Source organism: Ornithorhynchus anatinus, chromosome X1, assembly GCF_004115215.2.
Source record: "Ornithorhynchus anatinus isolate Pmale09 chromosome X1, mOrnAna1.pri.v4, whole genome shotgun sequence".
In the NCBI taxonomy this organism is placed as follows: domain Eukaryota; kingdom Metazoa; phylum Chordata; class Mammalia; order Monotremata; family Ornithorhynchidae; genus Ornithorhynchus; species Ornithorhynchus anatinus.
This window is the reverse complement of record NC_041749.1, coordinates 49,448,520-49,473,017: the sequence shown is the minus strand read 5'-3', so window position 1 is coordinate 49,473,017 and position 24,498 is coordinate 49,448,520. Positions and strand designations below refer to the sequence as shown.

The following is a 24,498-nucleotide window of genomic DNA, read 5'->3' as shown; positions in this document are numbered from 1 at the left end:
AAATGTAAATTTCGTTCTAAAAACTATTTTGGTTTAGGAAGCCTGTGATAGAATGAGCAACTCAGAGAATTTTCTGGGGTCTTGCTCTACCTCTTGCCAGGGTTTCTTGGGAGTTGATTAATTGAAATGAAGCCCAAGTCTCTCATTGGCTCCCATTTGGCATTACCAGACTAGTACTGAATACTCCAGACCAGACTATACTTAGCAGGTGAAGTGAAGTCTCTCTGGTCTCAAATGGAATTTTTTCCAGGTTGAAAGACACTAGTCACTTTAGTATCTCGCATCTCACGAGTATCTCACGAGTGCCTACCTGAATGCTCTCTGGAGCCAAGGTATTTTTTTGGAAGGAGGGGTCCGCAAACAGACTTACAAATAAGTTCCCATCTTTGCGACTATGTCCCAACCACATCCTTTCTCTACTCAAAACCCCTCTGGGGCTCAGTGACAATTCAAGGAACTCCTAGCTGTTTTTACTGGGCAGAAAAGCCTCAAAGCCATCTGCAAGAGGGCTCAGACTCTCAAGAAATACCCGAGGGTCCTAAAGCCCTCGGTTTCTTCCTTATGAGCAGGCAAACAGGGATTTTTAAGGCTCATTGAAAAGCAACCCCAGAAATTCACCCCGCACTTTGCCACCACCTTTAGATAAGCACCAGAAATGATAGGAGAATAATCTGGAGTCTAGCCAACCAGTTCTTCAAGAGCACTGGTTGCTGGTAGTTTCGAGAGGATTCACTCCTTCCCTTTCCCCTCTGCTTACATGTAGCATGTCTTCAGGCAAGCACAAGTCTCCTACACCCTCTGCTTATCCCAGACTCTGAAGTTAGTGATCTTAACCAGCTTTTATTAACTAGAGTACTTAACCGAAATGTTCTCAATTAAGTGATTTCTGTCATTAAAATCTGGATTCCAGAACCTCCTTTCCCTCAAACAGATATATTCACCTCAGGGGTAACCGCCCCTGTTCCCAGGACCCTCTTACTCCCTTGCAAGTAGTTCTGATGAATTTCTCCTGGTATATTTCCCCCAGTTGCTGCTCTCAGCCTCTCTCAGGAAACCTCAGTTTTCAGGTTCACCCCCTCTGGTCTTTCCCTCTGGATTTCCAGACAAAACAGGTTGAACACTGCTGCTGTGATTCTCTTGATTGCTTCCTCCACACTAAGTTAAAATGGCCTTGGAACTACTTCTCCAATTAGCTAGCCCTCTTCCCCCTTTTCCTTAATCCTCCCTCTGATTGGCCCTGTTCCAGGTGACACACTCAGATAAGTGATTGACCTCTTCTGCAGATAGCTTTCCTTTTAGGAGGAGGTACTTAGGAAGGAGTGGCTTCGTATAGCAGAAATTCTGAGCGTCTTTCCCTGTCTCCAGGTGTAGAGCTAGGTAAAATAACTGTCACGAGCTCCAAGTCAATCCTTCTGTCAGTTCAAAGCTTTTAACATGTGGTTATTGTGGTAATAATATTTATCAAGTGTGGAGCATCCAGATGGACATTAGACATGACTTTTGTCCCTCTAGGGGGACTCACAATCTTAGACCTTCAGTGAACTGTCTCTCTCTGCCTTCTTGCTGCACACTGACAGTCTAGAGGAAGTCAGTTCCAAGCCTCCGGGAAAGGCTAAGAGTAGTGTATTTACTATGGATTGCATTCTCATCCACCCCTGTTTCTCCTAGAAATCTGTAGGTAATAGGCCTCATAGACATGCTTGTGGGCCAGTTGGTTCCCAAGATAAGCCTCTTGTGACTCACATTTAATAACTAAAAGTTGTAAAGAGCCCCCACCTACCACACACCTTTCTCATACTCTTTGTTTCCATTCTTTCCTTTTCTTCTACCTTTCCTACACTCACACTCTTAGCAGATTCAAGAACGCGATCTAGGTCAGCAACTTTGGTGTGGCCACACAGGGCCCAGAAGTAGCTGAAGAGACAAGCTCCCTTTCTGAAATCTCTAAGTTCCCTTCTGGATCCGTACCCTACGATTCTGGCTCTTTCATCAGCTGACCACTCGTGGCCTGTCTTGGTCAGGTGCAGCTAGAGTTGCCTGGGCAGTCCTGCACACTCTGACTTAGAGGGAGCCTTGCCTGAGCTGGCTGGCTGTTCAGGAAGGCTCCTGCCACGTGAGTAAGTGGAGTCTGAGTTCCTCCAGGAAAATGACAGGCAATCTGCCCACAGCTCCCTGCCAGGACTGCACCAACCATTGCTGCCCTGCAATGGGCAACCGATTGCAAAAACAACGGCTGAGAGCCCAGAGTGTGCTTTCTGAGTCTTGTGGGAAACAAGATGGGAGAGTAAGCATAGGGAAACTGGGACATTAATATTTCTGAAGCACTTTCTGAAACCACTTTGACTACTTTTTCCCACAGTTGGACCTCCACCCCCCCACCTCTCTCTCTCTCCCCTCCCATCTTGTCCTTTCATTCTTCTCTTTTTTCCTCCCTTTCCCTCTTATTCTCCCTTACTTTCCCTCTGCTCTGCCTTCAGCCCCTCAGCCTATTTTCCTGTAATAGTCAATGTAGTATTCGCTGACATGCCCTATAGCCCCGCTGGTGTCCCTTAGCACTGAAAACCTGGAAAGTTGAAAATAAGAGGAGTCTTAGGTCCAAATCCCCAGCTATGCCATGCCTCAGTACAGAGAACAGACTGAGAACTGAATCCTGGAGCTGACCTTTATCACCTTGGAGAATGAAAGTCGAGGGAATAGAGAGAATGATGTGGAAATAGCAAAAGGTTCTGGGCCCCTCCCCTCACTGCAGCCCAAGGTGGATAGCAAGGGGTCTCTTCTCTGGAATCCTTTGACCGAGATGGAGAGGGAAGGGGTGGCCCCTAGCCTACAAACTACACTCTGCAATCATCTCTTGGTGGCAAGACCCTTATGGTTTTGTATTTTTTCTTTTTTATGGTATTCGTTAAGTGCTTACTATGTGCCAGGCACTGTACTGAGCGCTGGGGTGAATACAAGGTAATCTGGTTGGACACAGTCCCTGTCACACATAGGGCTCGCAGTCCTAAGCCCCATTTTACAGATGAAATAACCGAGGCACAGAGAAATTAAATGGCTTGCCCAAGGTCACACAGCAGACAAGTGGCAGAGCCAGGTTTAGAACCCAGGTCCTCTGACTCCCAGGCCCATGCCCTTTCCACTAGATCTCACTGCTTCTGAGCCACCATGGTATGCAACCTCGCCTCTGTTCGCATTCTGAAGACTAAGAGTGTACTCTTAGAGTCTGAACATATTCAATCTATCACCAAATCCTGTCAGCTCAACCTTCACATCATCATAAAAATCCATGCTTTCTACTCCATACGAACCTACAATGTCAATTCAAGCACTTATCCCATCCCTCTAGCCTGTAAGCTTGTAATGGGCAGGGAACAAATCTGGTCTTTCTGTTGCATTATACTCTCCCAAGCACTTAGTACAGTGCTCTGCACATAGTAAGTGCTCAATAAATACCATTGATTGATTGATCCCACCTTAGTTACTACATTATAATCTATCGACCTCCTTCTATCAGCCTCCTTGCTGACCTACCAGCCTCCTGTCTCTCCCCACTTCAGTCCATACTTCACTCTGCTACCCAGATCATTTTTCTACAAAAACGTTCAGTCCATGTTTCCTCACTCCTCAAGAACCTCCAGTGGTTTCCCATCTACCTCTGCATCGAACAGAAACTCCTGAGTGTCAGCTTTAAAGCACTCAATCGCCTTTCCCCCTCCAACCTTACTTCTTTTATTTCCTACTACACCCTAGCCCGCACACTTCATTCCTCTAAGTCAGTCTACTCAGTGTATCTCTATCTCACCACCGACCCTTCACCCACATCTTGCCTCTGGCCTGGAACTCACTCCCCCATCCAATCCGTCAGACGAGGCCTCTCCCCACCTTCAAAGGCTTATTAAAAGCATATCTCCTCCAAGAGGCCTTCCCCGACTAGGCCCTCATTTCCTCTTCTCCAACTCCCTTTTGTGTTACCCTGGCACTGGGTTTTTCACTCTTTGTTCACCCCCACCCTCAGCCCCACAGCACTTAGGTATGTATCCGTAATTCATATCGTCAGTCTCCCCCCGTAGACTGGAAGTTCACTGTGGGCATGGAACATGTCTGCCAACTCTGTTGTACTGTACTCTCCCAAGTGTGTAGTACAGTGCTCTGCACATGGTAAACACTCAGTAAATATGATTGATTGTTTGATTGATCTAACACCTTCCAACCAGTATTCTTCTAATAGAGTAGGGACCCACAAGCCAACTGAGTTAGGGAGATTGGTCAGACCAAGAAAACTCAGGGGAAGAGGTGAAAAAAATAAATTTTTCTGCTCCCATTATGGAGAAAATAGGGGCTTTATGGTTCTCTAAAAAAAAAAAAACTAAACTAAAAGACCATTCGAATGCTTTGACAAGAAGTCTTAAGGGAGAAGGGGGTGACTCTGGGGAATCATCCAGGGAAATTGCCACATTGAAAATGATGGTGATTCCTTATGCCCTTCTGGCACTCCTCGACCCTCCCTCCTTACTCCCCTCCACCCCCACCCCCCCGTGGCTTGTGTACGGTGGCAGCTGTTGCCAGACGCAGGGTGTGGAGCTGTTCTGGCTGGGTTTATGTCTTTAAAGAATCCTGGCATTGGGTTACATTTTCCTCCCTACCCCCCTTCTCTTTCCCTCCTCCCTTCCTCCTGGGCTTTGAACACAAATCTTCCAGGCACCACAGGATCATCGGCTCCTGTGTCAAAGAGTAACGTTACTGTGATGAAGTGCGGAAGAATTGTCAAGAAGTGATGCATTCTCTTTGTAGCAAAATCCAGGCCGCCAAGTCTTCCGTGCGGCGCAAGACAGCTCCTGAGCACGGAAGAGTCCCGAGGCACTGTCACTCGGGGAGCGTTGGCAGCAGTCAGCACCTGAAATAGCAACATGGCTTTGGAAACGAGCTCATCTCGTTTTGTGCCGGCCAGAGTCTGGGGGCTTTTCCCAGAGGAGCCGGAGCCGGGACAGTAAACAAACGGGGAGGGTCAGTTGGGGTGGGTTTTGTTCTTTGTTTGTTTTTACCTGGAGGAAGATTGGCCAGGGAGATTCATCCAACCATCTATTAGATAAGGTCCTCTTGCCTCGCCTCAGCTGAAAAATGTGATGCTGGACGGCCCTGGCAGTGCTGAATGGATTGTTACCCCACTGAGAAAAGCAGCTTATGACTTAGGAAGGAGAAAGAAAAGAATGAGCGCAAATCCTGCTCTCTCTATTCTTTTTATCAGAAGTTGTTTAGGCTTCTGACTTTTCTCTCTTTAACCCTTTCCCTTTGGCTACGTGCCCTCTTGGTTCTCTTTCTTTAACTTAGACAGATGATTGGCAGGGGAAAGCTGTCCCAGGTGAGGTGACTATCACTTAACATCCACATTTCCAGCCAGCCCAGCCATGACTCCCCCTTCCCTTTTCTCCCTCCCGCCCCCCCCCCCCAATACAACCATCACAAAGTTACCCTTAACCCCCTTACTCCAGGAGCAGAGGCTTCTCTGCTTTCTGCTAAACTAGTTAGAGGTTTCTCTGGGGCCGTACCTCATGTGCACGTCTGGTGCATATGTGCTTATTTCATTAGCTCGACCCCAGCAGCCGGAAGCTGATGGTCTGCTCTGCAACCCAGAGCCCAGTGTTAGGTGGTGGGCTCATAGTCTTGATTTGGCCTCCTTCCCAACCCCAATATTTTCAATCTTAAATCCCATTTGGGGATCATCGGGAAAAACCCTTAACTTGGCTCGGCCTGGACGAGAACTTAGTCTGAGTTCCAGTTTTTCCAGCTCTGGGGCCTCCATCGGGACTCAACTTGTTTCCTTCGGTAGGTGATGAGTGAACTCTTTCTCCCGGAAACTAGTAAGTCTTCCTTGCCTTGCTGACTTTGATCCTCTGTCCTGGCTTTATCTATATCTGAAGCTCCTGGAAGCCCCCGGAAGCCTCCTGGCAATTCCCCATACATGAAATCCCTTGCCTTTACGCTCTCTGAATTTCTGCCTCCCCAGCTGTAACAGAGTTGATGCTGCCTGTCTCATACAGGTACCCCGAGAGATTTCAAGGAGCACAACGGTGTGGTCCTGCATCTGTAAGATGATCTGATTCCTGAAGGAGAGAGAGGCTGTTAGCGGGATGGGGAGAGCAGTGGAAAAACTTTGGTTCAGTGCTTCTTAAGGGACCCAGTAGAACAGAGTCAGGTTCATTTGCCTCTGAAGACCCTCTGATCCAGTAGCACTTTCAGCATACCACTGGCCTGTAGGGTGGTGTGCTAAGAAAAGTACCAAGGAGAGAATGCTATTCAGATCAACACCCTAACCTTCTTCACCTACTTGAAGACACTGGGGAAAGGGCAACCACAACCAGGAGTCATGCACAGGAAGCCCAAAATAAGCTGTTCTGCTCCCGGGAACCTGGTCCCTGTATTTACAGCCATTGAAATGAAGAAGATGGGCAGGAGGGCATTCAGAACAGTGCCCAGTGCTTAGAACAGTGGTTGGCACACAGTAAGTGCTTACTACCATCATTATTGTGAAAGAAGTGGGAGTGCCTGTTGGGAGTTGCCTGATGAAGTGATTCTGCAAGCCTGAATGATCCAGCTTGTGTGTATGTGTGTGTGTGTGTGTGTGTCTTTCTCATGTGTGCACACATGCACACACACAGAGTTTAGGTTGAAGAAAAATGCAACTGGCTTAAAAATAGACCCAGCCGTAAATGGAGGTATTCATAGCTTGGCTGACAAGTTGTCCCTCTGCTAAGAATGAATCTGGCTTTCCTGCCCTTGGGGGCCCGTGAAGGATGTAGTAGCAGAAGAGCAAATATCAGCAAATATCCCCTGTGTCTACCTTAGCGCTTAGAACAGTGCTCTGCACATAGTAAGCGCTTAACAAATACCAACATTATTATTATTATTATTAGCTCCCCGAGGATCATAGCAGCAGCCACTACCCTGTCTGTGCCTTGGTCACTGCGGCCAAAGCAGCTGTCCCAGTTACCACCCCTCAAGAGCTCAGCCTTCATATCCCATAACTGGAAAGTTGCAGTGGGTTGGAACAGGAGAAAATGCTCAGAGACTCTAAGAAATGAGTTCTATCCCTTCTCTGCCTGCCTCTGTTGCATTGAAACCAAGGCTGTTTCCCATTCTAAAAGTCACAGATCAAACAGTGAATCAATCAGTGTTAGTGGTATTCATTGACTGCTTACTGTGTGCAGAGCACTGTACTAAGCACTTGGGAGAGTACAACAGAGTTAGTAGACACATTCCCTGCCCACCAGCAGCTTATGAGACGCAGCATGGCTTAGTGGAAAGAGTACGGTCTTGGGAGTCAGAGGCCGTGAGTTCTAATCCCACCTCTGCCACTTGGCTGCTGTGTGACCTTGGGCAAGTCACTTAACTTCTCTGTGCTCTGGTTACCTCATCTGTTATATGGGGATTAAAAGTGTGAGCCCCACGTGGGACAACCCGATTACCCTGTATCTTTCCCAGCGCTTAGAACAGTGCTTGGCACAGAGTAAGCACTTAACAAGTACCGTAATTTTTATTTCAATGTGTGTTGACATTGGTGGGTGAGGCAATCACTTGACACATTGGGCTGGCTTCTTGGTCCCTCCAGAGGTCTTAAGCCAACGGTCCCTGGAGTTACACCTGTCAGGATAGAGCTCCCTAAATGACTAAAAGATCTCCAGTCACTTCCTCAGTGCTTCACCCTATTTCTCAGGAAGCTCATGCCTTTGGAAATGTACCAAACTCAGTTGACTGATCTCAAATATCTCTACTGCCATCTGAAACAGCTCCCAACTTCCAATTTCCAATTTTTTCCACTCTGGGCTCAGAATAATTACTGGGTTAATCGAAATCTTGCCAGCCATGTCTTTCCTGGCCTTAGGGGCTTCTACTGCCCTAGCTCCTACTCTCTCTTTCTTCTTGTTGATAAGCAGGGATGGAGTTCTGGTGATAAATAACGATCAGTAAAACTCATTCTCTTGACAGTCTCTTACTGACCCCATGAAATCAATCTGTATCACTATCCTCACTTCACCAAGGAGGAAACTGAGTCCCCCAGACATTCAGTGGATTGTTTCAAGTTGTAAAGAGATCAAGTATCAGAGGAAAACTTAGGACTCATGGTCCCAGAATATCCGGTGTAATAATAATCACTGTGGTATTTGTTAAGAGTTACTACTATGTGCCAAGCACTGTACTAAGCGCTGGATAGATACAAGATCGTCTGGTCCCATCTGTGGGTCACAGATGCTGCCTCTCACCCCATTGGATTCAACGGTAACTGTCCCAAGTCCAACCTTGAGCCTTTAGCTCCTGGGCGGAATCTGGGTTCTGAAGCAAATAATAAGCCAGCAAATAAACTAGGAGACCTGAACCCCCACCTAGCTCTGTACCAAGTACATGAAAACTGTGCAGTTCCTTCGCATAGAGAGGTCCATGGAAAGACAACAGGGATTTCCAACGAGGTAGTAGGATGAAGACTCAAGAGGTTGCAGCGCTTCTGAGGAGGTAGATAGGATCCAGAGAACCAACCCGTGAGACCCAGCTCCAGCTGAAGGAAGGTCTTGTCCAAGAAAGCACGATACAACACGGCATAGCACAGCATAGCCCAGGATAGAGCCCCTTGCTGCCACCGGTTCACTGCGCGGACAGATTTTTGCCCTTTCTTATCTCTCTTTGCTGGGTGGGATTGGTTTCCAGGCCCAATTAATCATTCTGTTTTGCAAACCTCTAACCCCCGAAAATCTAAAGAGAAGCCAAAACAATTGTGAATTGGGTTTGGGAGAGAAAAAAATGATATGTGCCTTTTTTGAAAGCAACAGATTTTGACCAATGAGACAGGAAAGGGAGTCATTGAGTTGTGGGGGCTCAAGGTTAGGTTTCAGAAGTGGCCTTGATTCAGAGAATATCACTTTCCCCCTCAGGAACCCATTATGCCAGTCCCTAAAATGGACTCATAAACCTATCCCCTAAGGATACCGGAGCCTGGTTCAGTGTGGGGCTTTAGAAGGCAAGGCCTCAGATTGCCAACTTCTTTTACTCTCAGAAACAACTCTGAGTCTTTTTTCTAATGCACTGGACCTAATGGAGGGGGAGAGGAGCAGGATCTGAGAACTTGCCCGATTTCCACTCTGCTGCTGCCCCAGGGAAGCAACTTCCAGTCACCCCCTGGGAAACTGGACCTCAAATGTGTGTGGGGGAAAACTGTGATCCATTGCCCAAAGTTACATTCCCTGGCCCCCAGAGAGAGAGGTCAGAGTCAGGACCCAACCATTTGGTCCAGCTGTTGGCTAGTCTTAGGTGTAAGTGCTTACTATGTGCCAGGCACTGTACTAAGCGCAACAACCCCACATCCCCCTCTTCTTCAGAGCTCCAGCAAATTAACTTCACAGATAGTTCTCTTGGTGAGGACTGACTTACGTAGCACTCCTAGCATCATTTCCAGGAGTATGTGCCTCTCCCCCCAACCCTTACTTACTTCCAAAAATTCTGAGCCCTGGTGTGGCTTGCTGGTAGGACCCCAAAAGACAGATGGAATTTAGTTGGGCAATAATGCTAAGCACTAGCCAATAGTTTTCATTTTCTAATTTTTGTCATAGGTACTCCTCTTTTTGGCTGGCAGTGAGATGAGATCAACAAATTATATAAGACCACAAGCTGCCAATGTAGTTCCACTGCTTGACCTTTCCTGCTCTATCTATTGAGACACCTGAGCACATAGTGTTTCAGAGAAGTCTCTTCCTCAGAATGGGAAAGGACACTGAGTTTTGGACACCTCCTTCCCTCCCTTGTGTCAGTGTTGGATTCTTGTACTTCCCCTGATGGACCTTACTCTTCCGTTCCTTGTAGGTAGTTGTAGATAGCAGTCACTGGTGATGAAAACTGACATCTGTTCTTCTTCTTCTGGTTATGAAATCCCAAACTGTCCCTGACCCTATGTACCCAGGTCTAAATTCAAAGAAAGAGGACAGAAAGGGGTCTGAAAAAACTGGACTTCAGTGTTCTGGGCTCTTCCACTGGGATGGAAGTCAGGCTGACCTCCAAGCTTCAATTGTTGTTCTTGCTGTTTTCATCTCTTTCTCCTTTTTCTCCTTCGCCTCTTCCTCCTGCTTCTTCTACTCCTCTTCCACCCCTTCTTCCTCTTCTTCACCTCCTTTCTCTTCTTCCACGTCTCAAGCCGTAACAATTTCCTTGCGGGGTTGAGAGGTTGGGGACTGGGCTTTAGAAGCGTAAAATTAGTCCCTGGGCTGGAGGTGCCTCAACTTCCAGAGCCCTCAAGTAGCCCTAGACTTGGACCGAAAGAGTGATGCCCTTACTGGGACCTGAGCTAGTCATGGTAGGGTCAGCCCATGAGTCCTGGAGGAGATCTGAATTTAGAGGAGTAAATCCAAATAACACCTACCATGAAGACTGGAGTTTATTTCACATGAGAAATATATTCTCCTATCACTTGTGGGAACCAGGCATCTCATTGCAGGATCATACCATATCTGGTATCAACCAGGAGTTTTCGCCCAGGGCTTTTTGGCTAGGATAGATTTTTATTGGATAGAGATAGTGTTTCATCTTTACAATCATTTTGGCCATCCTTTTGCTGATTCCTCAGCATTGTCTAACAAGGGACAATAGCCCCATTTTACAGATGGCACTGAGAAGGGAAACATCTCCCTCCAGGTAACACAGAGAGCCAAGGGCAGTAGTGGAGTTAGAATAGGCAGCCCGGGGGTACATCTCCACCCTGTCCCTATGATCCTTCTCCTGGACCTGGGGAATTGACGTCTGAAATAGGGTTTAGATCACTGAGGCATAAAAGGCCTACTCCAACTCAGCACCCTGGAGGAGACAGCCCCGGCCACGGTCAGTTGTATGTTTTTCTAAATGCAGGAAAGTGAGTCGGCTGAGCAAACAGAACATAACAAAGCTTCATGCTGAGAGCTGGGTTGGCTGACGTAGACACCCATCCTCCCCTCCTCTCTGCGTGAAAATGCATCAAGAGAGGATACATTCCACAGGATGCAGAGGACTCACAGTGAAAGGGATGTCAGTGTGAATCAGGGACCAGAGAGAATTGGTCAGTAGCTAAAAGGAATAGAAACCAAGGTGCTGAGGGGTGAGCAGCAGGGAAAGGTTTATTAGGGGCGGAGGGTGGAGAGAAGTGAGCATCATTCGGACAGCAGTCCCCTTGCCCCAGGCTGGAAAGGCAAAGAAACTCAGCTGAGCGAGCCCATGACAACAGATGCCATCAGTTTACCATAGGAATGCTATAGGGAAGAACCTTTGTCAGGCCACACGGGGGGGGGGGGGGGGGGGGGGGGGTAGGCTGGGTTCTCCTGCCAGGATGTCCTGGAAGGAGGCTGACAATCCTTCCTGAGTTGGAATGTAGGGTTGGGGGAGGGTATGGGCTGGGAAACAATGCGGACAGTGCCTATTAGGAAAGTGCACCCTTTGAAGAAGGATCTTGCAGGCCTGGCATTCGGGATCTCAAAATCAAAGCAGCCCTGAAGCCATTAGGGGCAATTGATCACCCAGTGCCCTCCCTCCAGACCAAGATATTGGCCTGAAGTAGCAGAGCTTCCCCCCAGGGACATGCCTCCCTACTTCTCATTTAAGCTCTTCACTCTCAACAAGGTATGCTCCAAGGGGAATATTGGCCTTCCCCATCATTGGACATTCCCAAATGTAGACTGGATTCAATGTTGGCTGTGGGATCAGAGCCCTGTGACAGCTTAGTTGCTGGTCCAGGGACCGTGCCCTTAGTTGCTGCAGTTGGGATCTGGTTCTCACCAGGTTTTCCCCTTGGGGAGCAGGCCGAGATGATTCCTTTCGAAGCTCAGAGTTGGGAAGGAAGCCTGTCAAAGGCTGACAGGCTTTGCTGCTCGGAGGATGGGGCTGAAGGAGGGGAGAGGCTGAGATCCCTATTCTTCTACTTGAATTGCCATTACTGTGGCGTAAGAAGAACCTGTTTGGGGGCCATTTATCAGCTTCATTTTGGGACATCCTATGTGCCGGCAGAGGAGTAGGGGGTGAATTGGCGACCGGGCAAGGAGACCCTGCCCTGCGCAAGTCTCCTGGAGAAGACTGAGACTTCACCTCTCCACTCCTGCTGGTTAGAGAGGTCAAAGGGTCAGGTCCCTCAGCATTGATCCGATGCCACAGAGCCCAGCAGCAGGAGCCTGGGAAGGAAATGTGGGAATAAGCTGGCCGCCTGGGACAAAGAGGAGATAATAAAGATCAGACCCATGAAAAGAAGTGGCCACTTGATCTGATTTTAATATACCACTTGGGCTTTGTTTTAAAAACCTGATAGCGGAGGGACTGCATGCCTCCTCCCCTCTGGACGGGGAGGAGGCCCCGTTATTCCCAGAAGTCTGTCTCTGGACACTGTCGTCAGCCTCCAAGTTCATTTCCTGGTTAAACAAACAGCAATTAAATAACGCAAAGAGGGTAACGCCCAGAGACAGTGTCTCAGAACTCGCCTGAGACTGCTCACGTGATCCCAGGGGTCCCGGGGTTTTGTCTCTCTCCTGGCGAAGACATATTAATCATCAGCGGAGTTACAAAAGCGCGACATTCCGTATATAAGAATCGAGAGCAGAGCCCGGCAGGAACGACCCAGAGCACGCCTCAATTTGGCAATGCCGGCCTTGGCAGGGAAGGACCCTGGCCGTAGGGGACGTGCAGAGTGGCCAGTCCTGGGGCCACGCCATCCAGAAATAAAATGCCTTCCTCAACAGCTTTGTTATGACTGCTGGTGGAAGGGTGGCAGAAAGAAAAAGCAGAATGCATCCTGCGCTGATGCTCTGGGAGGGGCTGGTATCTCTAGTACAGGTCAAGGACCGCGTGCTGTTTGCCTGGACCTCTCTGGCATGGGGCAGGTTCCAGAGTACTTGCCCCTTGGGTAGCCAACCTTTTAGGTAGCTAGGTCCAGCGTGTCCGAGTAGAAGGCACTGAAGCAGGAAAGTGCCAAGTTCCTTAAGACCAGATACACACGCCCCTGCTCCTTTCCCAAGGGTGGGGTGCTTGCTACTGGCTGGGTTTCACTGATCAGGGAGAGCACATTTTTCCCTGAGCATGCAGCTCCCTAATTTATTTATTTATTCATTTATTTATTAATAATTCTTGTTAAGCACTTTCTATGGGCCAGGCACTGTACTGAGCGCTGGGGTGGATTCAATGTATGCAGGTTGGATGGTCCCTGTCCCACATGGGGCCCCCATTTTAAGTCAGAGAGAGGAGGATTTAATCCCCATTTGGTAAATGAAGCAACTGGGGCATAGAGAAGTGAAGTGATTTGCCCAAGGTCACACAACAGACAACTGAATATGATTGAATGAATGAATGAATGAATGAGTGGCAGAGCCGGAATTAGAACGTAGATCCTCTGGCTCTCAGGCCCAGGATCTTTCTGCTAGGCCACGCTGCCAATTCCCCATGCCATTTCCTCACCTCAGTATCCATCGGACTGATTGACCCCTACTCTGTGTAGATCACAGCACTAGGTACCTGGGGGAACTACAAAAAGGAAAACATAGTTCCTGCCCTCAAGGAGCTTGGGATCTAATGGGAGAGACAGTTTAATCACAAAAGCACAACAATACAAATGGATCAAAGAGTGCAGCTCCAGAGGCACGAAACTGATCAGAGCAAATGTTCAAATTTTACCCCAACGGCTTTCATGTGGCATTTTGAAATGATATGTCAATAACCAAGAAATGAATAGGTACAAATGATCTTTAAAAATCTATTTGAAATACACCTTCAATCCATCCCACCATTTAGCATTAGCAGCAGTGACTTGTTTCCCAGCCCAGTCATTCCTGTCTCCCCTTTGTGGAATGCAGCACTCTCTAATGCCTGTGGTTTCTGGTTGTTATGTGTTTTTTCAACAGAAGGATGGACAGTCCAGAGCTTATATCATCGCTCAGGAGCTAGTGTCCTCGGAGAAAACGTGAGTCCACAGCAATAGCCTGGCTTTGCACTTGTAAATAAATGTCATTTCGTCCTCAGTCTGTTCCATGTGGACGTCCTGGCAACTAACAAAACTCCTGTCTCCTTCTACAGATATGTGGAGATGCTCCAGCGCTTGCATATGGTGAGTAAATCATTTTAATAGTTAAAACGTAATTGTCCTTTTGCTAGACGGTGATCTAGGGAGCAGAAAAACCCTGAGGAGACGGAGGTGAATTCTATTAGGAGTGTTTTACAATGGTGGTGGTTTTGCAGAAGCATTCAGCTAAAATCTGCCTTCTGATAAACTCTTTTTGGAGGGGAGGAATGCCGTTGGCACCTCTTCTCTAGACTTTCTTTCTAGGGGGAAAATTGCTCTTCCCTTCCCGCACCTCTCTGTCAAGGAGACGTTTGCTGGGCCTAGTCGTAGGTACAGTCAATCAGTTTATCGATGGTATGGCAGCGTGGCTCAGTGGAAAGAGCCCGGGCTTTGGAGTCAGAGGTCATGGGTTTGAATCCTGGCTCTGCCACCTGTCAGCTGTGTGACTGTGGGCAAGTCACTTAACTTCTCTGTGCCTCAGTTCCCTCATCTGTAAAATGGGGATTAAGACTGTGAGCCCCACGTGGGACAACCTGATTCCCCTGTGTCTACCCCAGCGCTTAGAACAGTGCTTGGCACATAGTAAGCACTTAACAAATACCAACATTATTATTATTATTGAGCGCTTAGTGTTCAGAGCACTGTACTAAATGCTTGGCGGAGTACAGTGCATTGGAGTCGGTAGACATGATCCCTGCCCATGAGGAGCTTACAGTCTACAGAGGGGGAAACAGACATTAAGAGGTGAAGGTAGATGAGCAGGCAAAGTGAGCCCTGGAACAGAGCAAGCTAATGGAGCATTTAGAGGGGTCAGGGAGAGGATGTCAGAAAAGACTCTTGAAGCAGGGGGGTGGGGGGGGAGGTGGAAAGCATCTCAGGCTTGGGGATCAGGACACCTGGGTTCTCACTCTGCCACTGACTCAGTGGGTGGCAGCGGGCACAACACTTCGGGTCTCTGTGCTTCGGTTTCACCTCTCAGGGAACAAAGCCACCCATCCCCCTCTGTTCTTCCCCGGAGACATTGCGGGGATTACTGCCTATGAGGGGCTTTTCACTCCTTGGAGAGAGGACAGCAAAGAGATAGTTAGGCCCATTGGATGGGAAGCACCCATCTGAGAGAGTGATATGGTAGGATGTGGGGGGAAAGCAGAAGGTACCCTGATGCTGCTTCTGCTGCTCCTTAGCCTAGTTTACTCCTCTCTCCAGGAAGTCTTCCATAGGCCCTAAATGAAAGGAAGAGCCATCACCCCATCAGGTGCAGGGCAGAGCACTCTGTTCCAAAAACTTTGCTGACCAGCTTTTGGGTGGACTATACTGCAGGTGGGGCACAAATGAAAGACCCTCCTGGTTTGGAGACCATGACTTCCCCAAAGATCCCAAAGAAAGTCCTAGCCAGGGAATTGTACACCCTGGGGCCAAGGCGTCTCTCTGCTGGAAGTTGCCGGCTGCTAATCTTGTAGCAGGATGACACCCCCTGGAACCAGAAGGATTTTCTTGACCAGAATTCCCCCGCTGAGCAAGAGGCTCTAGCTGCGAGACTGCCAGGAAGGGGGAGTGCCTGGGTCAGAGAAAGCAAATTAGCAGTCAGGATGGAGTGCTTTAGTAATAAGGAAGGACCGCCTCAGCAATGGGGAGATAATGAGGAGGGAGCTTCTCATTAACCAGCAAGGAAATCCTAACAAGGACAGATCATGTCAGGAGAAAGAACCCGACCTTATCTGGGCTGTAACAGGGATGGGACACAGCAGTGACCAAGGCAAAAGGACCAAATGGATTAGTTGTGCCTCATTAGTTGAGAGAGTGGATTATGTCAAGGCAACAAGGATGAGGACCCTGGGTATCCAGGTAACCAGGATGAAGCTCGTTGATTAAATGAGGAACAGAGATAGCAGATAATCTGTAGGTGGCTAATACTTGGGGCGTTTTCCGTCCTGCATTTGCACTCAGCAAGGCACACAGAAAGATGTCTGTGACCATAGACTGCACCCTGACCTTTGCTTCCCATGGGATCATGGGGTTTTGGAGAAGAGGCTGTGGATTGTTCCGTGCAACTGTCCCATCAAACACCAATTCAAGTCTCAAGGCTCGGGATCAGGGGAAGCCCAGCATACTCAACCAGCTCATCAGGCAAGTCTGCTTCAGATCAGGATGAGATTGTCAGTCTAGGGGCCTATTGGAAAGAGATCCTAGCAAGGATAGGCTTCATCTGAAATGAGTACAGTTTCCTTTTGCTGTCAATCAGCCTTGACCACATGGTTTTTCTCTTTAAAAAGCAAGTTTTATGTAGAGTGTTTGATATGAGGGGGAATTGCCAGGTATTGAGACTCAAGGTGTCCCCTGTTCCTGCCTGGAAGATCTATTTGGTAAAGCCAGGAAATGGCATTCTCTCTTTCCTTCTCACATTTGCTTCTGAGCTGGCAACTGGATCCAGGGGACAGGCCTTTTGTTTTATGAGTTTGCTAAGAGGGTTTTAACTGAAAAACTTCCATATGTGTGTGCACCACTTCCTGCCAGTTGGAAAGGATCCTAAACCACTGGTAATCCATAATAATACAATAAAAAGAGAGAGCCCCATAAAACTCACAACTCATAAGCTAGTTACGGGAAATTCTGGTCCGGAGCTATATTTATCAACTTCAGAGCTTAAAAGCTGCTTTGTAGAATTAAAGAAATAAAATTATAGGGGGTCCCCTTATCTGACCCTTGAAAGTTAATGTGGATTGACTATCTCCCCAAAGGTAAATTCATCACAGATGAGTTTTTGGCAGAGACATACGCACCTAGGTATCCCTTAGCCTGTGACAGGACTGTACAGGATTTCTTAGACATTCCCTGACCCAACTCATTCCATCTCATTCACCCTTGTATTGATTTTCAAGACCTCTCCACCCAGACTCTAAGTCCCCCTGACCATCAAGTCTGGGGTGACCGCCTCTTCTGCCTCACTCATCCCCTGGGCAGGGCCCAAGTTTTCAACAATTGGGGTTGCACCTGAATTTTGATTCCAGGTGGCCATATTTGAGTTCTGGGCTCCGATATGAGGAAGCTGCCCTCTGTTGCCTGATGTTTAACGCATGAGGCTGGGATTAAAGGGAACACTTGCCGTTGGGTGAAAAACACCTGGAGTTCCTGTTTGGGGTCATGGTGCAAAGTTACCATGACAGGACATTCAGGATAGTGCCCATCAGATGCTAATTAGATGTCTGGCCTGAGGGAAGCAGAGTGGCCCAGTGAAAAGAACACAGAATCAGGAATCAGGAGACTCAGGAGGTTCTAGTCTGCTGATGTGAACTTGAGCAAGCCACAAAACTTCCTCGTGCCTCAATTTCCTCATCAGTAAAGTGGGCCTAAAATACCTATTCTCTCTCCCTCTTAGATTATGAGCCCCATGTGGGACAAAGACTGGGTCTGATCTGATTATTTTCTATCTGCCCCACTGCTTGGCAAATAGTAAATGCTTAACAAATACCACAGTTATTAAGGCGAGAGGTCTTAATTGTTCATCTAAATGAACTATGGTTATTGTTTCACCAGCACATTTTGTCAGGACAATTTTAATTTTCCTGAATCTTGACCCTAAATAAGCAACCCTACCAAGATTTGTGTGTGTGTGTGTGTGTGTGTGTGTGTGTGTGTGTTTGGGTGGGGGGCTGGGGGAGAGACAAGAGAGGAGGGCAGTGTTCATCACTTTCTGTGGCTATGGTTTTCCAGTACTAGCGCAAGACTCAGGTCGCTGTAAGCCTGTCAAACGGCAGGAACTGTCTCTATCTGATGCCGACTTGTTCATTCCAAGCGCTTAGTACAGTGCTCTGCACATGGTAACCGCTCAATAAATACTATTGAATAGTCTCCCTGTCAAGTCACATACTTATCCACTACCTAGACCTCTCACCCCTTCCCCATCACTCCATTTCATTGATCCTGGAGATTGGAGTGAACTGCACCCTTTGTGAAGCAGCATGGTCTAATGGAAAGAACACAGGCTCCGGAGTCAGAGGATCTGGGTTCTAATTCCAGCTCTGCCACTTATTTCCTGTGGGACCTTGGGTGAGTCACTTGACTTCTCTGTGCCTCAGTTTCCTCATCTGAAAAATGGGGATTCAAAGCCTGTTTCATATGGAACAGAGACTGTGTCTGAACTGATTATCTTAGTACAGTTCTTGGCACATAGTCAGTGCTTAACAAATACCACAATGATCATTATTATCATTATCAATCAGCTAAAAGAGGGTTCTGCTGAGAACCGCCAGATGTAACTTTTTTTTGTTTCTCCTTTTCAGATTGTACTCCCCCAGTGAACATTCCCTTGGGAACCATTCCCAGGCTCTAATGGGCTCAGGAAATACCGGACCCAAAAGCAGGGTCTTACAAGTGGCCACCCTCAGAGCCAGCATATTCTAAACCTGGCCATCACTGGGCCCAATGCAGTAGAAATCAATACGTCAAGCAGCTCTTGCTGTGCAATCGCGTGCCGAATCTCTGACATCTCACTTGGGATTGAGTACTGTTGCTTTAAGAAAGGTAGCTCTCAGGTTGATGCTGGCATTCATTTCACCTCTAGGCATAGCTCTGGATTTCCCCACATTTGCTTATCATTGTGCGGGAGTTGAATTTGGCAGGGGAAGTGGTGTCAATTTGTTGAAGGGAACTATGAGATTTCAATGGCTTTGTTAGGGCTGTTTTATAAATCCAGAGATGGGTTTATGCATCTGTTTACCAAAATCAGGCATGTGAGCTCATGTTTCATCACTTTAATCCCTGAATCCTCTTCTTCCCCTCTTTCCAATCCAGCTCTTCGTTGTTCAGGAAAAAAAAATGCTATTAAGAAAAAGGTTGCATTTGGAGCTAAAATTCCTGTCACAACTGCCTTTTTCAGTTAAATCAAAAAGAGTTTTAACTATAATCAACCTTAGCAATCAATGATATTTACTGAGCGCTTTCTGTGTGCAGAGCACTGTACTTGGTGCTTAGGAGAATGCAATAGTAAAGTCGGTAGACCTTATCCCTGCCCTTGAGGAGCCTACTATCTAGCCAGGGAGACAGACACTAAAATAAATTGCAGGTAGGGAGAAGCAACATGTATATATAGGTTAAGAATATGTACATAAGATAAGGCTATGTACATTCCCCCTTTTTGGTGCTGCGTTTTCCTCATTGCACTCTTACAGTTTGTGAGAAGGGCTCTTAACATCTGACAGGCTAGCTGGAGCTAGCCAGGCTGAAGAAATGGTGAAAATCTTTCAAGGAAATGACTTTTTTCTCTTTTGAGGGGAGGAGGGTGGGGGAGGAGGGGAAAAATAAAACAAAAAGTCCCAAATGTTTCTGAATGTTAAGGAGTTCATGGTCTAGTGTTCAGCTCACACCACTGTGCCCTGACCCACTGGCCATATTTATCTCTCTCACTTACTCTTTGGGTTTGTTTGCCTTGACTCTGTAGAGTGCCCTGAGGCTGCCCAGGATGGGACATAGGAGAGAATGAGAAGCCTGAGATGTCAATGTGGCATCATCGGGATTCCTGGGAAGGGCTCGGAAAGAGAGGTGTAGTGTGCTTCATTTCAAGGCTGGACATAAAGACAGCCCACTCACTGTCAGGAATTAGCAGCTGAGCATGTGTCTCATTCCTAACCAATATGTAACTCAAGGCAACCCCGTCAGCCAAAAATTGGGTTCTGACTGAACAGACCTGCCTGGTATAGACATGATATCAGTATCCTCTTTGTTACGGAGTATGTGTTTTTCCAGTCTTCCCGTTTTGATTATGGTAGGCTGACCTGGAGTCACACCATTTTCAGAATAAGTAAAGCACAGACAAAAATGGCCTTTATTGAAAGTCATGAGAAAATACAGAAATTCCAACGTGCATGATCAGTTTTCCATTGCAAGTGCTCATCCCCTTGGATGAAAATTCTCATACTTCGGGTGAATTTCAACATTATTGTCTCCACTGTTTGATGATGATGATGGGGATTTGATGATGATGATGATGATCGAGAAGCAGCATGGCTCAGTGGAAAGAGCCCGGGCTTGGGAGTCAGAGGTCATGGGTTCGAATCCCACCCGGCTCTGCCACTTGTCAGCTGGGTGACTGTGGGCAAGTCACTTCACTTCTCTGTGCCTCAGTTACCTCATCTGTAAAATGGGGATGAAGACTGTGAGCCTCACGTGGGACAACCTGATTACCCTGTATCTACCCCAGCGCTTAGAACAGTGCTCTGCACCTAGTAAGCGCTTAACAAATACCAACATTATTATTATTATTATTTGTTAAGCACTTCCTATGTGTCAAGTACTGTTCTAAATGCTGGGGTAGATACAAGTTAATCAAGTTGGACACCAGTCCCTTTCCCACTAAGACTCACCGTCTTAATCCCCATTTTACAGATAAAGTAACCGAGGCACAGAGAAAATAAGTGACTTGCCCAAGATTGCACATTAGGCAAGTGGTGGAGCCAGGATTAGAATGCAGGCCCTTCTGTCACCCAGGCCTGTGCTCTCTCTGCTAGGCCATGCTGCTCTGTGCAGGACACTGTACTAAGCCCTCGGGAGAGTACAATAGAGTTAGTAGACACAATCCTTGCCCTCAAGAAACTTACTGTCAGGTAAATCAGTTGTCAAAACATTCACAAATTTTTATTTAAAGCAAAAATATTTTGAACAGCCTAGTGTCAAGTCTTATGTCTGTATAGCAATGTGAGGTGTAGAGTAACCTGGCTCCTCTTGCTTGGATCATTTTTCTAAAGTATCGATCTGAGTGTGTGTCCCCGCTCTTCAAATATCTTCAGTAGTGGCCCATCCACTCCTGCCTCAAATGGAAACTCCTTAACATTGACTTTAAGGCACTTAGTCAGCTCTGTCCTCCCTACCTATCTTTGCTTAGCTCCCACTACAACCCGGCCACACACTTGGCTCCGCTAACGCCAACCTACTCACTATGCCTGACTCTCACCCTTCTCGCTGTCGACCCCTCGCTAACACCCTTCCCCTGGCCTGGACCTCCTTCACCCTACATGTCTGACAGAATACTACTTTCCCCTTCTTCAGATGCTACTAAAATCACATTTCCTCCAGGAAGCCTTCACTCACTAATCTGTCCTCCCCTCCTCTGTCCTCCCCCTGATTTTTGCATCACAGTAGACGGCACCATCATCCTTCCTGTCTCACAAGCCTGAAACCTTGGCATTATCCTCGACTCCTCTCTCTCATTCAACCCACATATTCAATCTATCACTAAATCCTGTCGATTTAACCTTCACAACATCGCTAAAATTCACCCTTTCCTTTCCATCCGAACTGCTACCATATTAATCCAATTGCTTATCCTATCCTGCCTTGATGAGGTGTACATCCCCTTGATTCTATTTATCTTGATAATGTTGTCTTGTTTTTGTTTTGTTCTGTTTTGCTCTGCTGTATGTCTCCCCCGATTAGACTGTGAGCCCGTCATTGGGCAGGGATTGTCTCTATCTGTTGCCAAATTGTATATTCCAAGCGCTTAGTACAGTGCTCTGCACATAGTAAATGCTCAATAAATGCTATTGAATGAATGAATTACTGTATCAGCTGACCTCCCTGCCTCCTGTCTCTCCCCACTCCAGTCCATACTTCACTCTGCTATCCAGATCATTTTCTACAAAAATGTTCAGTCCATGTTTCCCCACTCCTCAAGAACCTCCAGTAGTTCATTCATTCATTCATTCATTCATTCATTCATTCATTCAATAGTACTTATTGAGTGCTTACTATGTGCAGAGCACTGTACTAAGCACTTGGAATGTACAAATCGGCAACAGATAGAGACCTGCCCTTTGACGGGCTTACAGTCTAATTGGGGGAGACAGGCAGACAAGAACAATGGCAATAAATAGAGTCAAGGGGAAGAACATCTCATTAAAACAATGGCAAATAGATAGAATCAGGGTGATGTACATCTCATTAAACAAAATAAATAGGGTCATGAAGATATATACAGTTGAGCGGACAAGTACAGTGCCGAGGAGGTGGGACGGGAGAGGGGGAGGAGGAGAGGGAAAGGGGGGAGAAGAGGGTTTAGCTGCGGAGAGGTGAAGGGGGGGTAAAGGGAACAGAGGGAAAAGGGGGGAGCTCAATCTGGGAAGGCCTCTGGAGGAGGTGAGCTTTAAGTAGGGATTTGAAGAGGGGAAGAGAATTAGATTGGCGGAGGTGAGGAGGGAGGGCATTCCAGGACTGCGGGAGGAGGTGGCCCAGGGGTCGACGGCGGGATAGGCGAGACCGAGGGACGGTGAGGAGTTGGGCGGCGGAGGAGCGGAGCGTGCGGGGTGGGCAGTAGAAAGAGAGAAGGGAGGAGAGGTAGAAAGGGACCTCCAGTGGTTGCCTATCGACCTCTGCACGAAGCAAAAACTTCTCACTCTAGGCTCCAAGGCTCCCCATCACCTTGCCCCCTCCTACCTCTCCTCCCTTCTCTCTCTCTGCTGCACACCTCGCATGGTCCGCTCCTCTGCCGACCACCTCCTCACCGTTCCCCGTTCTCGCCTGTTCCACCGTCGACCCCTGGGCCACGTCCTGGAGTGCCCTCCCTCCTCACCTCCGCCAAACTGACTCTCTTCCCCTCTTCAAAGCCCTACTGAGAGCTCGCCTCCTCCAAGAGGCCTTCCCAGACTGAGCTTCCCCTTTTCCCTCTGCTCCTTCTGCTGCCCCTCTACCCCCCTTCACCTCCCCACAGCTAAACCCCCTTTTCCCTCCCTTTCCCTCTGCTCCTCCCCTCTTCCTTCCCCTCCCCTCAGCACTGTGCTTGTCTGCTCATTTTTACATATTTTTATTACCCTATTTATTTTGTTAATGAGATGTACATCACGTTGATTCTATTTATTGCTATTTTTTTGTCTGTCTCCCCCAATTAGACTGTAAGCCCATCAATGGGCAGGGACTGTCTCTATCTGTTGCCCATTTATATATTCCAAGCGCTTAGTACAGTGCTCTACACATAGTAAGCGCTCAATAAATACTATTGAATGAATGAAGAGCCTTGAAGCCTAGAGTGAGGAGTTTTCGTTTTGAGCGGAGGTTGATAGGCAACCACTGGAGATGTTTAAGAAGGGGAGTGACATGCCCAGAACGTTTCTGCAGGAAGATGAGCCGGGCAGCTGCCAATCCACCTCCGCATCAAACAGAAGCTACTCTCTTACCACAACCCAGCCCACGCACTTTGTTCCTCTAGTGCTAACCCTCTCACTGTACCTCGATCTCATCTATCTCACCGCTGACCTCTCACCCACCTCCCGCCTCTGGTTTGGAATGCCCTCCCTCTTCATATCTGACAAACAATTACTCTCCTCAACTTCAAAGTCTGATAGAAGGCACAACTCCTCCAAGAGGCCTTTCCAGGCTAAGCCTTCCTTTCCTCTTTTCCCACTCCATTCTGCATTGCCCTGACTTGTTTCCTTTATTCATCTCCCCTCCCAGCCCCACTGCACTTACATACCTATCTATAATTTTATTCATCTATAGTAATGACTGTCTCCCCCCAAGGCTGTAAGCTTGTTGTGGGCAGGTAATGTGTCTGTTAGATTGTTGTATTGTACTCTCCCAAACACTTAGTACAGTGATCTGCACACAGTAAGCGCTCAATAAATGTGACTGACTGACTAATCTCTCATCTCTCCATCCTATTTTCTCTCCCTTCTGGGTGCCCTCTGCGCTTGAGTCCCCTTCTAGACTGTGAGCCCATTGTGGGCAGGGATTGTCTCTATTTGTTGAATTGTACTTTCCAATTGCTTAATACAGTGCTCTGCCCACAGTAAGCGGGCAATAAATATGATTGAATGAATGAATGAATGAATGAATGAGTCTATACTACTTAAGAACCTAGGTGATCACCCCCAACTACCCTCTCACAGCATGTATGTAGTTTATATTTTATACTCAGTTGCCTCCCCTACTTCTAATTTATTTTGTTGTCTGCCTCCCCTGCTAGATTGTAAGATCCTCAAGGGCAGGGACCAGGTCAGCGTACTCTGTTGTTCCTTCCCAAGTGCTTAGTAGAGTGCTGTGTACACAATAGGTGCTCAATAAATTTCAGTGATTGATTGATCGATTAATTATCATGACGTGCAATGTCTACTCTTGCAAGGACTTACAGTGTGGTTTGAAAACTTCAACCCCAGGTAGACTTTTCCACTCTTCTCATGGTGGGCAAACTGGCCTTTCAAGCCATTCCCCCACTATGTTGCCCCAATCCCCAGCAGGTTCAGAGTTACCCTTCTATTTCAAGATGTGGCCCCGTCAGCTTCAAGCCACCCAGGCTTAGCTGCCGTTTCTCTGTTAAAATCAAAACAGAAATACAAATGGAAAAGTGGCACTCTGTCTAGGGAAACAGCAAAGCTACCCAGGTCCTGGTTTAAAACAGATGTTGCTGCCGCAAATTGAAGCAGACACTGAGGGAGCAGCTCTAGATAGTCCTTGACAGCAACCACAGGCTCAAT

At 47.5% G+C, this 24,498-nt stretch overlaps 1 protein-coding gene across 5 annotated transcripts in view; it reads left to right on the top strand.

Annotated features, from left to right (window-relative positions):
* FGD5 (FYVE, RhoGEF and PH domain containing 5) overlaps positions 1 to 24,498 on the top strand; it is a 188,507-nt gene that overhangs the window by 90,236 nt on the left and 73,773 nt on the right. For all 5 annotated transcript variants that reach the window (XR_005659489.1, XM_039910178.1, XM_039910176.1 and 2 more), the window contains exons 4-5: positions 13,884 to 13,942; positions 14,056 to 14,086. Coding sequence is in view for 4 of the 5 variants with exons in the window: in XM_039910178.1 (XP_039766112.1) it covers positions 13,884 to 13,942; positions 14,056 to 14,086 (90 nt within the window). In the remaining variant the exon portion in view is untranslated. The remainder of the gene's footprint in view (positions 1 to 13,883; positions 13,943 to 14,055; positions 14,087 to 24,498) is intronic.